Raw genomic sequence first — 13,796 nt, 5'->3', positions numbered from 1 at the left:
ATGATGTTAATCTTATATCTACCATGACAGTCGTTCCATAAGACAGGGCCGCTGTAGGAGAAAGATAAGTTTAGGGTTCATTTGGAATAACTCTCTTAAACGTGTCATGAACAGGGTCTTGAAAATGCTCGAGCAAGCTTTGACACTATATGACACGAGCGTCTGATTGGATATGGGTAAGAGAGTCCTCCACATCAGCTTATAGAGATGCATTCCCTCTCTCAAGACGTGTAGGTCAGCCACCTCTTACTGTGAGTCTTAACCATCGTGAACAGTGTCCCTCTGAGGTGTGTGTGTGTGTGGGGATATTCGTCAGACATTACAAGCCTCTCTCCCGTTAGACACAGAGCAGCTACCTACACCTTACATCACCTGTACCTGGTAGGTGTATCGGAGGCGTGTACACTACGTGATCACCCTCGAGTGTTTCCAAGTGAAAGTCCTCAACAAAAAGCAGGTGCGTCGGCGCTTCCTTCGCGAGGGTTACACCACGCTGGGCGCTTTTGTCAACAAACAGGGTAAAAACGGAGTGCCAGAGCGTGTGGTGGGCGTGACGGGTGTGTGATGGGTGTGACGAGGGGGGAGTCCTGGGCCAGGTATATAGTGGGTGATTGGCCATACCTGTTAGTAGTCTCCCTCACGCCCATACACACACCTACTACCCGACCAACATCATGAACACCGGACTCACTGTGGCCGTGAGTGTGTTGGGCAGAGCTCCTGTGTGTGTGTGTGTGTGTGTGTGTGTGTGTGTGTGTGTGTGTGTGTGTGTGTGTGTGTTGATTCTGAAGATAGTTTTGTATATAATTCAAAGATAATTTTTCTTGTATAAATAAATACTGAGGCCGCTGGTCAGTAAATGTGACATAGAAGCCAAATACTGATAGTCGTCCTCATGGCTATCTCAGGTGTTGGCTTTTGTAGTCATCATGATCACCGCCGACCAGCGCGCCTCCTACGGCCCGCCTCCCAACACAGCCACCATCCTCCAGGACAAGAGGACGCGCAACGGCTACGGGGAGTACTCCTTCCAGTACGAGACCAGCGACGGCACCGCCCGGCAGGAGTCTGGAAGTCAGAACGACGGCCAAGTGTCTCAGGGAGGCTGGAGGTGAGTACATGATGCATACACTTCAGACTAAATAAGTACATAATATGTGCATAGTTGAGTATATTATTACCCTCTGTATCACATCTGAGTTATATGTTTGCTGACGAAATTGTGACCCTCAGGTACACGTCCCCTGAGGGTCAGCACGTGGACATCACCTTCCTGGCTGACCACGGTGGCTACCAGCCTCGTGGGGACGTCCTGCCCATAGCCCCGGCCCTCCCTTACCAACGGTCAGGCAACTAAGGCCAGGAGGAACCCATCTTCTTGTTAATTAACCCACATACTTCTGTTAACCCACACTTCTGTTGACCTATACTTATGTTCATCCACACTTCTGTTAACCCACACCCCTGTTCACCCATACTTCTGTTGATTCACAATCCTGTTCACCCACGCTTTTGTTGACCCACACTCTTGTTGACTCATCAGTGAATCAGTTAGTCAGTCAGTCAGCCAGCCATTCAGTCAGTATTGGTCTTCATAGAGCTAGCTAACGCAGGTAGGTGTGAGAGATACTTCCTCAGGTCACTCTCTCACCTTCCTGGGGTTATCTCTCGGTTCTCTCAGTGTCTCTTAGTTAATTTGTTCCCAGGAAAGCGAAATCCACTCAGATGCGGGCAGGATGGTCTCTGATTGGTTCTTCTTACTAGGATTTGATAAAGTTAAATGGGGTTTGGTCAGATTAGGATAAGTTAGGCTTAAAATTTGTTAGATTAGGTTTATTTAGGAGAGAATAACTTGGGTTAGATTAGATTAGGTTTGGTTAGATTTAAAATTAGTTAGGTTAGGTTGACTTTAACTTTACCGTACACTACACTACACGGCTTTAGTTTACCCGTAGGTCACACAAGCGTCTTCCCCCTGATCTTCAACACAGAATCCTCGTCCCCTGACCAAAAACCCTGAAGATGTATGAAACAGGATGATCTGAACTGATGGAGGTGGCATAACATAGGAAAAAAACAATATATTTTCTATTGCTGTAACCACACTTTTGACTGTATTATATATTTGTCTCAATGCTGTAACCACACTTTGTATTGTATGGTAGAATTTGTATTGCTGTAATCACACTTTGTAATATGTACACTAAATATTTATCAATCTGTTGTGTTTGTGTTTCCCTGTTGGCGAAAAATGGTGAGGTTTTCCCTATCGTCTGTGTGTAATAATAATAATAATAATAATAATTGACGGTTTATTGAAAAAGTTCTGCAGCCCGAAGGCTGAAAATATACATTGGACATAAATGACTTATTACATACATTGGTGGTTTAACAAAAGCCTTCGTTAGAGAAAGGTAAAGTGAACATACAGATTAATGTAGGTGTTGAACAGCAAAAACGTAGTGTAGTAACTCCCTCCCAGATGGTGTTAGGAGGGACCTCACGTGGTGTAGTAGTTCCCTCACAGATGGTGTTATGAGGGGCCTCACGTGGTGTAGTAATTCCCTCACAGATGGTGTTATGAGGGGCCTCACGTGGTATAGTAATTCCCTCACAGATGGTGTTATGAGGGCCTCACGTGTAGTACCCTCACAGATGGTGGCCCCACGTGGTGTAGTAATTCCCTCACAGATGGTGTTATGAGGGTCTCACGTGGTGTAGTAATTCCCTCACAGATGGTGTTATGAGGGGCCTCACGTGGTGTAGTAATTCCCACAGATGGTGTTATGAGGGGCCTCACGTGGTGTAGTAATTCCCTCACAGATGGTGTTATGAGGGGCCTCACGTGGTGTAGTAATTCCCTCACAGATGGTGTTATGAGGGGCCTCACGTGGTGTAGTAACTCCTTCACATATGGTGTTATGAGGGGCCTCACGTGGTGTAGTAATTCCCTCACAGATGGTGTTATATGAGTGAGGTGTGGTTCCAGGCCTTCCTATCGTAGACGGATTAACACATCGCTGGTTGTTGGGTCTCACGGGCCGTTATCACTGGGTACCTGGGACCTCACTGTGTGAAGGTCAACTTGGGTACCACTGTTACTGTTGAGTTGTTCTCACTGACTTAAGCACTGTTCACCACTGTTCACCTCTGTTTAACACTGGTTCCATTCCTTTCCTAAATGAAATAGTAACTTCTGGCGAGAACATGTTGATATTCCGGTGGGGAGGAGGGTTCAGGGGAGGGAGTTGGTATGGGCCAACATAACAGTTGACCTGGCTGCTCTGAGAGGAGCGCCAGGTACGTCTTGACCCTTCGGTGGTCAAGGATGTGTGTGTGTGTGTGTGTGTTTGGATAGTCTACTGTACACGCTCCATCAGACACTAGACAAATTCTAACTGGACAAAGACCTGCTGGACAAATTCTCACTGGACAAATTCTCACTGGACAAATACCTGCTGGACAAATTCTCACTGGACAAATAGATCAATGCAAACTAATTATTGTCTGTGTTGTTTACTGTCTCTCCATTCTACCTCGCCTTACCTGTATACGTTTCAAGACTCTAAGAGACTTACACCCGTCCTCTACCTTGCCACATTCTTCTCCTTTCCTCCTCATCAACTCCTTCTTGCCCTTCTCACTCTTCTTCCATCTCCTTCTCTTCTTCCTCCTTGCTTGCACCTTCTCCTACTCACCTCCCATTTACTCCTCCTCCTCACCTCCTCTTTCCCCTTCCTCCTCACCTCCCTTTTTCTCCTCCTCCTCACCTCCCTTTTTCTCCTCCTCCTTCACCTCACCTCAACCACCCCCTCCTTCCGTCCCCTAATTGCCCCCCCCCCACCGTAAACATTAGAGATACATTAATAACAGGATAAGTAACTGGGGAAATGTACAGTTAAGTCTATATATATAACGGACTTCTCGATACAACGGACTTTTATGTCGATATGGTTAGTTAGATGGAGGGTTTCACATCTAACGGACTCTTGATGTAACGGACTTTCTTCTCTATATAGTTTGTTAGATGGAGTTTTCTCACATCTAACAAACCTTCGATATAGCGGACTTTCTCTCCATATAATCCGCTAAATAGAGGTTTCACTATATCTCTGACGTCTCACTAACGAAGCAGTGAATAGAGAAGATGACGCCTGAGGTGGTATGATTCACTCCAGGTTTAATTGAGAATGAAATGATGGCGCGAAGTTGTGTATTTTTTTTCGTGTTATTTTTCACTCTACAGTATTAAGTACGTTTTATTTGATGTTGTGTTGCGTTGTGTTGGGTTGTGTTGCATTATGTTGTGTTGCATTGTGTTGTGTTGCGTTGTTTTGTGTTGTCTTATGTTGCGGTGTGTTGCATTGTGTTGTCGGCTGGTGATAGATTGTAGTTCACTGGTAGATGTGTCTATTATTCCCAAGACAGTTGGTGATAGATGGATAGAAAACTGTAAGACTAATGTAAATAAATAATTGAGAATAAACAGTAATGATGCTCTCGTCACGGCTTCATCAATGAGAAATGTACCTTATAGTTTACACACAGTCTTTTGCCTTCATGTCTACCTTGTGTTAACTCTTTGTAGACGATGGGTTAACTCTTGGTTTATTGTTCTGAAAGGGTTAAACCATCGTCTTCAAAGAGTTAAAACATCATCTTCGGAGAGTTAAATCATCGTCTTCAAAGAGTTAAAACATCATCCTCGGAGAGTTAAACCATCGTCTTCAAAGATATAAAACATCATCCTCGGAGAGTTAAACCATCGTCTTCTCCAAAAGTTTAGGGGCAGACAGGTGAGAGTAGACCGCCCGGAAGAGTGTCACAGGAGACACGCCCTCCACCATTGCACCAACCCTGAGAAAGTGACTAACACGCTACTCAGCTTTGACACACGCAAAACACAGTCATCATCACCACTGCACGCGAGGACTGGGTGTGACTGGCGGGTGTGTGTGTGAGGGAGGTACAGTATATAGTGTGTGGGGCGACAGTGGTCAGCATCACTCCCGCCCTCACCCACACCACAGCCAACATGTCCCCTCTAAGCTGTCTCGTCGTGAGTATTGATTTAGTACTATACTGAACCTTAACTGACAAATATTAAGTACAACTGCTTCGACAGTGACGTCTACTACTCCTCCGTCTCTCTATCTCTCCAGGTATTGGTGGTCGTGGTTGCCATGACTACCGCCGAGCAGCGCGCCTCTTACGGTAACTCAGGAGGCAACAACGCCGAGATACTGAAGGACGAGAGGACGCAGGACGGCTACGGCACGTACTCCTTCCAGTACGAGACCAGCGACGGCGTCACCCGGCACGAGTACGGCAGCCAGGATGATGGTCAGGTGACCAACGGCGGCTGGAGGTGAGTACATTAGGTGTAGGCTGGAGGTGAAATACATTAAGTGTACAGTGTAGTCTGTAGGTGAAGTACATTATGTGTACACTGTAGGCTGGAGATGAGTACATTATGTGTACACTATAGACAGGGAGTACATTGTTACCCTCACTATCTCTTACCTAAATGTCTGTTGATGGTCGTCCACAGATACACGTCCCCTGAGGGTCAGGTTGTGGACATCACCTTCGTGGCCGACCACGGGGGCTACCAGCCCACGGGGGACGTCCTCCCCGTAGCCCCGGCCCTTCCCTACCAGCGGTCACAGCCGTACCACTGAGGCAGCTGTCCCTCCCGGGTTGAGGTGGCCCACCAGCTGCACCTTGTTCCTTCTGCTTGTCTGCCAGGCGGCCGTCCTCAGGAACACCTGGCTGAAGATGCAGAAGACGTCACATATCTTATATCTGAAACACTGTGCAGGAAGTTGGTGGCGTGTGGGTTTATTTCTATTTTTCTTGAGCTGCGTCTTCCATATTCTTTGTTTAGAAATTGTTCCTAAACATGTAGCTAAGTAATATAGCACTTCACCTTATGTTTCGTGTTAAACTTTTTCCTGTTTTTCCTTATGCTAAGTCTTTATGGTAGATTATTTTTTCTGTCATGTAAATTTCGTGTAAGTCTAGCATCAGTCACTGTCATACTTACACACTGTCATGTTGAGGAACCATTAGACCTCAGAGCCTGACTGAACTTCACATCATCATTCCCTGCTCGATATGAATCACAGTATATATACGGATTATAATAAAGAACGAAATTCATAAAGTCGGATTCTGGATTTGTCAGGCGCGACTTTTGGATGTAAACATTAAATAAGATTATCGGCTTTATACATCCACCCGTTTCGTATATCATTACTTTTCGTTCACTTTTATCCTTTACGTACGTTTCCGTGTATTTAGTGACTATATATTTCTCTTGATATTTTTCTTTACTGTGCTTTACCCGTCGTTGTTGAGGTCTTAGCTTGTAAAAGACTATATGTATGGTCTCTTGAGTGTAATAGTCTGATAACAGGTAAAAAATAAAGAAATTATAAAAAACAATATTCACCTTGTTTGTGTTTACGTACCTGGTTGTTTGTAGACTAATTTACGTGTAGGAAAAACATAAGACGTTATCTTTATCCTTATCTTACTTTATTTTGAGTCGATATGAGGCTCTACTTAATATTAAAATGGTTTAACCCTTTGATGACAATGGTTTAACCCTTTGATAACGATGGTTTAACCCTTTGATGACAATGGTTTAACCCTTTGATGACGATGGTTTAACCCTTTGATGACGATGGTTTAACCCTTCGATGACGATGGCTTAACAGTGTGATGCCGATGTTTTAACCATTGAGGATGATGGTTTAACCTTTTGATGATGATGGTTGAACCCTTTGTTGACGATGGTTTAACCCTTTGATGATGATGGTTTAACTGTATGATGACGATGTTTTAACCATTGAGGACGATGATTTAACCCTTTAAGCACAATAACTTTAAGTAGTAAAAGTAGTGGTCCCAGTAGTGTTAGCAATAGTAGTAGTAGTAGTAGGACTCGGGGACAGTGAGCCGCAAGTCACCACAACCTATCTCTCGAGGTTGCACACAAGAGGAACGAGAACTGCAGGAACAGGACGTAACCGAAGAGAATGCAAAATGTGGATCAAGGCAGCTTCACTCCTCTGGTGTTCACACCCTCTAGCAGGATGGGACCAAGTCCAAAATGCCTCTATGCAAGACTGACTGAGGTTGTTATCTGAACAGAAGCAGCAGCCCAGAAGTTACGTTGTAGCCAGGTTGAGATGTCGACTGTCCTCTCTGCTAAGGTCTGCATTGTTTTGCCTCAAGGGAACGAGATCTTCGGCCCCAAAGCCAACAACAGTCGCAGATAATGACTATGAGGCAACAGTCACTGAAGGGTGCATAGATCTGCGGCTTAACCAACTCAGCTAGGGTAGCTACTTTTGTATTGGGATATTTAATAATAAGGTAATAAAATGGTGATGGAGGTGTGGCTATTAGGGGAGCCTAGAGGCCACGTTTTAATAAAATTATAAACAAAAACAGTAGTAGCAGTAGTGGTAGTATCGGTAAGAAGACTCGAAAAGAGATGGACTCAGAATGTGAACCTGTAAATTTGTCCATATCTCCAGAAGATATGGATTCCGTACAAACTATAGGTAATGGATGATTCACAATTAATAACAGTTTGTGCTGCGACTACAAGTTATGTTTAGTTCGGTAAGCTGACACCAGAGAGGGTTTTGGTGTATTTGTTTTGATTTTTCAGTAGACCAATCACCGTTCCTGGAACAAAACACTCTGAAGAAATATTAAGCAATCACGTTGCCCAGCTGATGAGATCTAAACAGTCACACGTGAGAAGATGTGGAGGGTGAAGGTGTGAAGAAAAGGCTGCTGAATTTCTCCAGTGATGAGATTTTCGTGGTAGTAACTGATCTTAGGTGTGATCTTTGGAAAACCCTATATCAACTCTCACGAAACTGATGAAGAAAGCAGCTTGGGATGTCATCACTGTGGTCGTGTATGTAGACAGCCACATGACTCCAGATGCGGAGGGAGTGCGATTTTTTTTACCATAAGACAAAGACAGGTACGCCTAATAATGTTTGTCATGGGATAGCCTTTGTTTATGAAAATGATAATATGTCTAGTCTATAGGCTAAAGGTCTAATACAGTTAGGCAAGATGACGGCTATATTAGGCCTATTGATATTACTGTAAATTAAACGATAGGACCAGTGATTTATTGTTTTTTAGTCTGGCTTAGTATAAAATTAGAGGGTAACTGATCAGAAAGAGGCCACTTCCGTGTTTGAAAGTTCGTTCCTTGGAAAAATTAACTTTTACGTTTGATATTATTACATTAGAATTTATCCCGTGTGTGTTTTGATTTTGTTAAGAAAAATTACGTTGGGTCTACAATATCTTGCTGTGTAGGGGAACTGGAGTGATCGTAATGTACTGTGGCGTGGAAGGGGAGGAGACGATGGCAGTGTAGCAATAATTGAGGGTGGCAGGTTGTTCCTGGGACTGACGTAAATGTAAACAATAAAATAACCATTATGTATCGTTATATTTTTCTTTATTATATTTTCACTCAACACTCCAGCTACAAGAAATTAAGAAAGGTGTTAATACATTTGAATGACTGAAGAAACACTGACAAGAACGATGACGTGTGAACAAAAACAGAAATATATAAATGTCACCACAATCCACCACAGCAAACACGAAAAAACAAAAAATTTATAACCAAACAACGAGTAACAGAACACAAATAACATAACAGAGTGAGTAACAATACACAGTTAACATTACCAATTATAGGGGTTATTAAGGTGACTGTGGCGTCATGGGTGTGTCTGTTCTTCACTGCTATTGTTCACTACAGTGGAGATCGTTTCTAAGAGATAATTTGTTTGCGATAGACACCTGCAGACGAGAAGCATCACAGTGATAACATCAGTAGACAAATATAAGGAGAGGAATGGTCGCTGGTAATGACGAGGTCTTCTGCATCTTCTGCCAGGTGTTCCTGAGGACGGCCGCCTGACAGACAAGCAGAAGGAACAACAAGGTGCAGCTGGTGGGCCACCTTAACCCGGGAGGGACAGCTGCCTCAGTGGTACGGCTGTGACCGCTGGTAGGGAAGGGCCGGGGCTACGGGGAGGACGTCCCCCGTGGGCTGGTAGCCCCCGTGGTCGGCCACGAAGGTGATGTCCACAACCTGACCCTCAGGGGACGTGTATCTGTGGACGACCATCAACAGACATTTAGGTAAGAGATAGTGAGGGTAACAATGTACTCCCTGTCTATAGTGTGCACATAATGTACTCATCTCCAGCCTACAGTGTACACATAATGTACTCCACCTACAGACTACACTGTACACTTAATGTATTTCACCTCCAGCCTACACCTAATGTACTCACCTCCAGCCGCCGTTGGTCACCTGACCATCATCCTGGCTGCCGTACTCGTGCCGGGTGACGCCGTCGCTGGTCTCGTACTGGAAGGAGTACGTGCCGTAGCCGTCCTGCGTCCTCTCGTCCTTCAGTATCTCGGCGTTGTTGCCTCCTGAGTTACCGTAAGAGGCGCGCTGCTCGGCGGTAGTCTTGGCAACCACGACCACCAATACCTGGAGAGATATATATCTATATATTTGAGGTAAACAGACTCCCTGGGTTTTGTTGAAAAAAAAAACGTTACGTAACTCACTATTAATAATGAAGTTGTTTTGTTTTAGCTTTGAAGGGATCTTGATGATAAAGTGGTTGTTACAAAGTGAGTTCACTGCTAATTTGGAGGGATTGTGTGTGTGTGTCGATACGAAATGGAAATGTTAGACTTACGCTACAATATACACCCGTTACAGAGCAAGGCGCTATGTGGACCAGAAGGCCTTCAGTAGAAATGTTTGTGTTATATGTGGTGATGGAGGTGTGTGAGGAGTCTGTCAGGAGAGTGATGATTGGTTGATTACTAGACACACTCAGCAAAGTGTAGAGGGTGAGAAGCAGCTGTACTGTAGGTGAGGTGAACAGAACCTCTCAGACACTCACGAAAAAGCAGAGACGGGCGACCATGATGATGCTTATTGAGTGGGTGTGAGGGCGTGAGTGGTGCTGGTCACAGGTCCCCCACACACTATATATTCCTCCTCTGCCACATCCACGACTCACTCGCCACGCCCTCGATGACGCACTTACCACACCCACATTACGAAAAGCGTGATGATAACAGGGAAGTTCGTGATGACGATGAAGGAATTCGTGAGTGTGTGCGTGAAAACTCACCAGGGTGACATGAGACGAGAGATGCACGTGGTAGTGAAGACACCCAGAGCGTCCTTCTTGATGCTGCTTCGTCACCCACATCCTCCCCCGCACCTCACCCACACCCTCCCCTGCGCATCACCCACATCCTCCTCCGCATTCCTTGCCCAATTTACCTCACACACACACGCACACACACACACACACACACACACACACAGCTAATTAATAACTGGGCATCCACTCTACAAACTGAACTATTTGCCATACTCACAGCCCTAAAACTTGTTGAAGACTCTGCCACTGACAGTATCATGATCACCGACTCTTTGTCCGTCCCTTGTTGGCCGGGGTGCCAGGATTAAGCTGCTGTGGATCCCCTCACACATAGGCATTAGTGAACTTTATTGAGTTGATGCCTTAGCTAAATTTTCGTCCAACAAAGACACTATTGAATGCAATCTAGGACTGTCAGATAGAACCTTAAAAACTGTAATCGGGAAAGAACTTGTTGATGAATATGAAGCCAGTAGATAAGTGCAAATAGGTACTAGTCAAATCATTGTTTACCAGGATGACATATATCAAGTAAAACATGTATATGGAGCAAGTAACACGATAACTAGATTAGGATATAAGTACCTCTGGCAGTATGCCTCTCAGGCAGATGTGAACAAAACTAAATGTAAAGTATGTGGCCAGACATATGGTCACACACTCCAACACTACATCTTAGACTTTGACAAAATATAAACTTTTACGGAGAGATCCAAGCATACTGTGTATGTACTGGCATAGCACTTAATCTCTGGTTGCAAAATAGCTGATATGCTAAAGTTGTATCCACATTTTACATCTAGTAGTTAAGCAAACTTCTATGTATAGAACTAAACAATCAATGTACTGTAAATTCTCTGTAACACTGACTCCTGACCATTGGAGTCTGATAAACACCCTTTGTAACCTCTGCTCTGTAATCATTTTTGGTGGGCGCTACGGCACATAAAATAAATATGGGGTGTACAATAAACTAGCTGCTGTTCCCGGCAAAATTCAAATCAAAATTCAACACATAAGCAGAAAACAGTTCATATTTATCTGATGGTTTATATATTAACCGCTAATGTGTTCTCCACGTGTGTCATCTGCACCTCTCTCACCCCCTACAGTATCTCGTGGAGTGATTCTAATCTTACCTTCAGTGTCTCAGGCAACTTACTGTATGAATATTTTTTGCTCATAACTTCACATTTCACGTAGTTATATTATTTTTATACGTGATATTTATAATTTTTTGGTCCCTGTGTCTTTTACTATGATTAATTTCAGTTAATTTCTCGTGATTTTTTTTTTCGTGTCTTTTTCTAGTGACTTTTTCCCCATAAATTTATTCCTATGACTTTACTCCCATAACTTTTTCCTGTGACTTTTTTCCCGTGATTTTTCCTAGTGACTTTACTCCTGTGCCTTCTTTCTCGTATATTTTTTTCCCGTAACTTGATTCTTGTGACGTTTTCCTGACTTTATTCCTGTCACTTTACTTCCCGTAACTTTTTCCCATAACCTTTTCGTGTGACATTATTCCTCGTGACTTTTTTCTTGCTACTTTTTCCGGGACTTCTTTCCTGTGATTTTTTCCCCGTGACTATTTTCCCAACTTCCGTGTTGAGTGTAGAAACGTGTGGAGCTCCCGTGAGAGCGTTACTACACTACCTCATGCTTGTACACCTCCTCTATACCTGCTAGTTATGTTGTCATCTGAGATATCGACGTTCACTTGAAGATTAAACACCCTAACTTATTTCACATGAAGACTAGACAAATGGGTTCCAATTACACACAGGTACAGTACCATAAATTGGGCGTTCTAGCTCTAGTTATAAATGGGTTAAATTGGGATTAAATTAGGCATTCTGGCTCCAGTTATAATGGTTTAAGTTGGGATTGATTAAGACTGGAGATTATCTTGAGAGATTAGAGAGTCTGCAGGAGAACAGGTATGTGTGACTTAATCTCTGCGTCAGGTACCTGAAGAAGCACCAGCATGTTTTTTGTCAAGGTTTTTTTTGTGCTTCATCAACAAACTCGTATTAATTGGATCGTAGTAAATTTGTTGTGTGTGTGTGTGTGTGTGTGTGTGTGTGTGTGTGTGTAGCAGATGTTGGAAGTTTAACACAGCTCCGACGAACAATGCTCCTCCTCTTTCTTTTATAAATGACAGAATACGTATTGTTCTTGTGTGTAAAAATAGATGTTAATGAATTGAGGTGTAGCAGGCGGCAGGTAGAGGGAGGGAGGTGGAGGGAAGCAGGTAGAGGGAGGGAGGGATGGAAGCAGGTAGAGGGCAGCGGGTGGAGGGAGATGGGGGACATCAGTTGGATAGACGGAGGCAGGGAGTGAGGTATGACCGTGACTGCAGGCAGGTGGATAGGTATCTCTCCCTCCAGGCCAAGTTGTGGTCAGCAGCAGCCGTCGTCTCAAGCAACACCAGTTGGCTCGTTTAGAGAAACTCCCTCAAGTTCGACGAGAAAGCAATATGGTTGTACTTGTATTTTTTTATTTATTTTTTATTCACAAACTTTCATTTTCTTTTTTGGAGGGAAACTTTTGTGTTTTTCTCAAATTAATATCCTGGTTTTTTTTGTCCTACGTGAAATATGTAAAGATGTATTTTTTTATTTTTTTGTAGACGTGGCGTAACACCTTCATTAATTGGTTCTTACCTGTAGAATCTCACCTGGGGAATGAATTATGTATATTATTAACTGAAATTTCTTAATATACAAACATCTGCCAACACTGTATCAACATATGCGTGGAAAGTCATTTTAAAGAGTAATTTGGGCGGAAAGTAAATCTTGGAGGGATTACGTGGAAAGTAATTCTGGACGACGGAAGAAAAACAAACTAAGACAAGTTAGACGGGAAGTAAATACAGGCGTAAGAGGAAAGTAATTTTAGACGATGAGACAAAACAAGGAAAAGTAATTTGTGTGGAAAAATAATAAAAAAGTAATATATTTGGAATGTAATTTTAAACAAGAAAAAAATATAACGTATCAGGGAAGGGATTGTTAGTGGTGTCCAGGTATACGACTCACCTGAACACGTCGGTGGACCAACGCAACACACTTACCTGAAGCGTCGCCATAATGACCCGCTGACAGGTGTTGAGTTGATGGTGGAGGTGGAGGAGGATGACATTTGGCCATTGAAAGTCTTTTACCTATCAGTGCGTCTCCTTTGTCTGTCTGTCTCTGTTTATTTGTCATTCCGTCATGATTTTGCTCTTCTCTCTGTCAGTCAGATAGATAGACAGACAGACAGACAGATATTCGGTAAAATCGGCATATACAGAACAACTATATTGATCTTTATAAATTCCCAACTACATAAACTAAACAACAACTAAACATGGTACCATAACTATACCAATACCATGAGGGCGCCATTACCAGAACACCACCATCATTGAAGTATGGTTGTGTCTCCCGCAGCCAGTAAGTAGGAGCGCGTGTGAGTAAGTGGAGCCCCGCCCGCCACCCACCACTTGTCCATGATAATTTGCTGCTTGTTAGACCCGGATTTTTGCTTATGTTGAGA

General features: G+C 43.5%; 3 protein-coding genes across 3 annotated transcripts; 2 read left to right on the top strand and 1 right to left on the bottom strand.

The window, feature by feature from the left end:
- The first annotated feature begins 638 nt into the window (after positions 1–638).
- LOC121866420 (endocuticle structural glycoprotein ABD-5-like) lies at positions 639–2,220 on the top strand. Its single transcript, XM_042366077.1, has 3 exons — positions 639–698; positions 909–1,111; positions 1,234–2,220. Exons 1-3 carry the CDS (start codon positions 675–677, stop codon positions 1,355–1,357), a joined length of 351 nt encoding a protein of 116 aa, XP_042222011.1. The 5' UTR covers positions 639–674; the 3' UTR covers positions 1,358–2,220.
- Positions 2,221–4,781: 2,561 nt separating this feature from the next.
- Positions 4,782–6,449, top strand: LOC121866419 (endocuticle structural glycoprotein ABD-5-like). Its single transcript, XM_042366076.1, has 3 exons — positions 4,782–5,059; positions 5,163–5,368; positions 5,552–6,449. The coding sequence occupies exons 1-3, from the start codon at positions 5,036–5,038 to the stop codon at positions 5,679–5,681; spliced, it is 360 nt and encodes a 119-aa protein (XP_042222010.1). The 5' UTR covers positions 4,782–5,035; the 3' UTR covers positions 5,682–6,449.
- Positions 6,450–8,483: 2,034 nt separating this feature from the next.
- LOC121866418 (endocuticle structural glycoprotein ABD-5-like) lies at positions 8,484–10,134 on the bottom strand. Its single transcript, XM_042366075.1, has 3 exons — positions 9,981–10,134; positions 9,351–9,556; positions 8,484–9,167 (listed from the first exon to the last, which is right to left on the bottom strand). The coding sequence occupies exons 1-3, from the start codon at positions 10,002–10,004 to the stop codon at positions 9,038–9,040; spliced, it is 360 nt and encodes a 119-aa protein (XP_042222009.1). The 5' UTR covers positions 10,005–10,134; the 3' UTR covers positions 8,484–9,037.
- Positions 10,135–13,796: the final 3,662 nt, after the last annotated feature.

The sequence above is a fragment of the Homarus americanus genome, unplaced genomic scaffold, assembly GCF_018991925.1.
Source record: "Homarus americanus isolate GMGI-L3 unplaced genomic scaffold, GMGI_Hamer_2.0 scaffold16430, whole genome shotgun sequence".
In the NCBI taxonomy this organism is placed as follows: domain Eukaryota; kingdom Metazoa; phylum Arthropoda; class Malacostraca; order Decapoda; family Nephropidae; genus Homarus; species Homarus americanus.
This window is presented reverse-complemented; position numbering and strand designations above follow the sequence as displayed.

Excerpts from the sequence above, each read along its gene's own strand:
- LOC121866420 (XM_042366077.1), top strand. The coding sequence starts at position 675 with ATGAACACCGGACTCACTGTGGCC. Across the intron at positions 699-908 it reads ACACCGGACTCACTGTGGCC|GTGTTGGCTTTTGTAGTCAT; the intron begins GTGAGTGTGTTG and ends TGGCTATCTCAG. Across the intron at positions 1,112-1,233 it reads GTGTCTCAGGGAGGCTGGAG|GTACACGTCCCCTGAGGGTC; the intron begins GTGAGTACATGA and ends TGTGACCCTCAG.
- LOC121866419 (XM_042366076.1), top strand. The coding sequence starts at position 5,036 with ATGTCCCCTCTAAGCTGTCTCGTC. Across the intron at positions 5,060-5,162 it reads CCCCTCTAAGCTGTCTCGTC|GTATTGGTGGTCGTGGTTGC; the intron begins GTGAGTATTGAT and ends CTATCTCTCCAG. Across the intron at positions 5,369-5,551 it reads GTGACCAACGGCGGCTGGAG|ATACACGTCCCCTGAGGGTC; the intron begins GTGAGTACATTA and ends GGTCGTCCACAG.
- LOC121866418 (XM_042366075.1), bottom strand. The coding sequence starts at position 10,004 with ATGGTCGCCCGTCTCTGCTTTTTC. Across the intron at positions 9,557-9,980 it reads TCGCCCGTCTCTGCTTTTTC|GTATTGGTGGTCGTGGTTGC; the intron begins GTGAGTGTCTGA and ends ATATCTCTCCAG. Across the intron at positions 9,168-9,350 it reads GTGACCAACGGCGGCTGGAG|ATACACGTCCCCTGAGGGTC; the intron begins GTGAGTACATTA and ends GGTCGTCCACAG.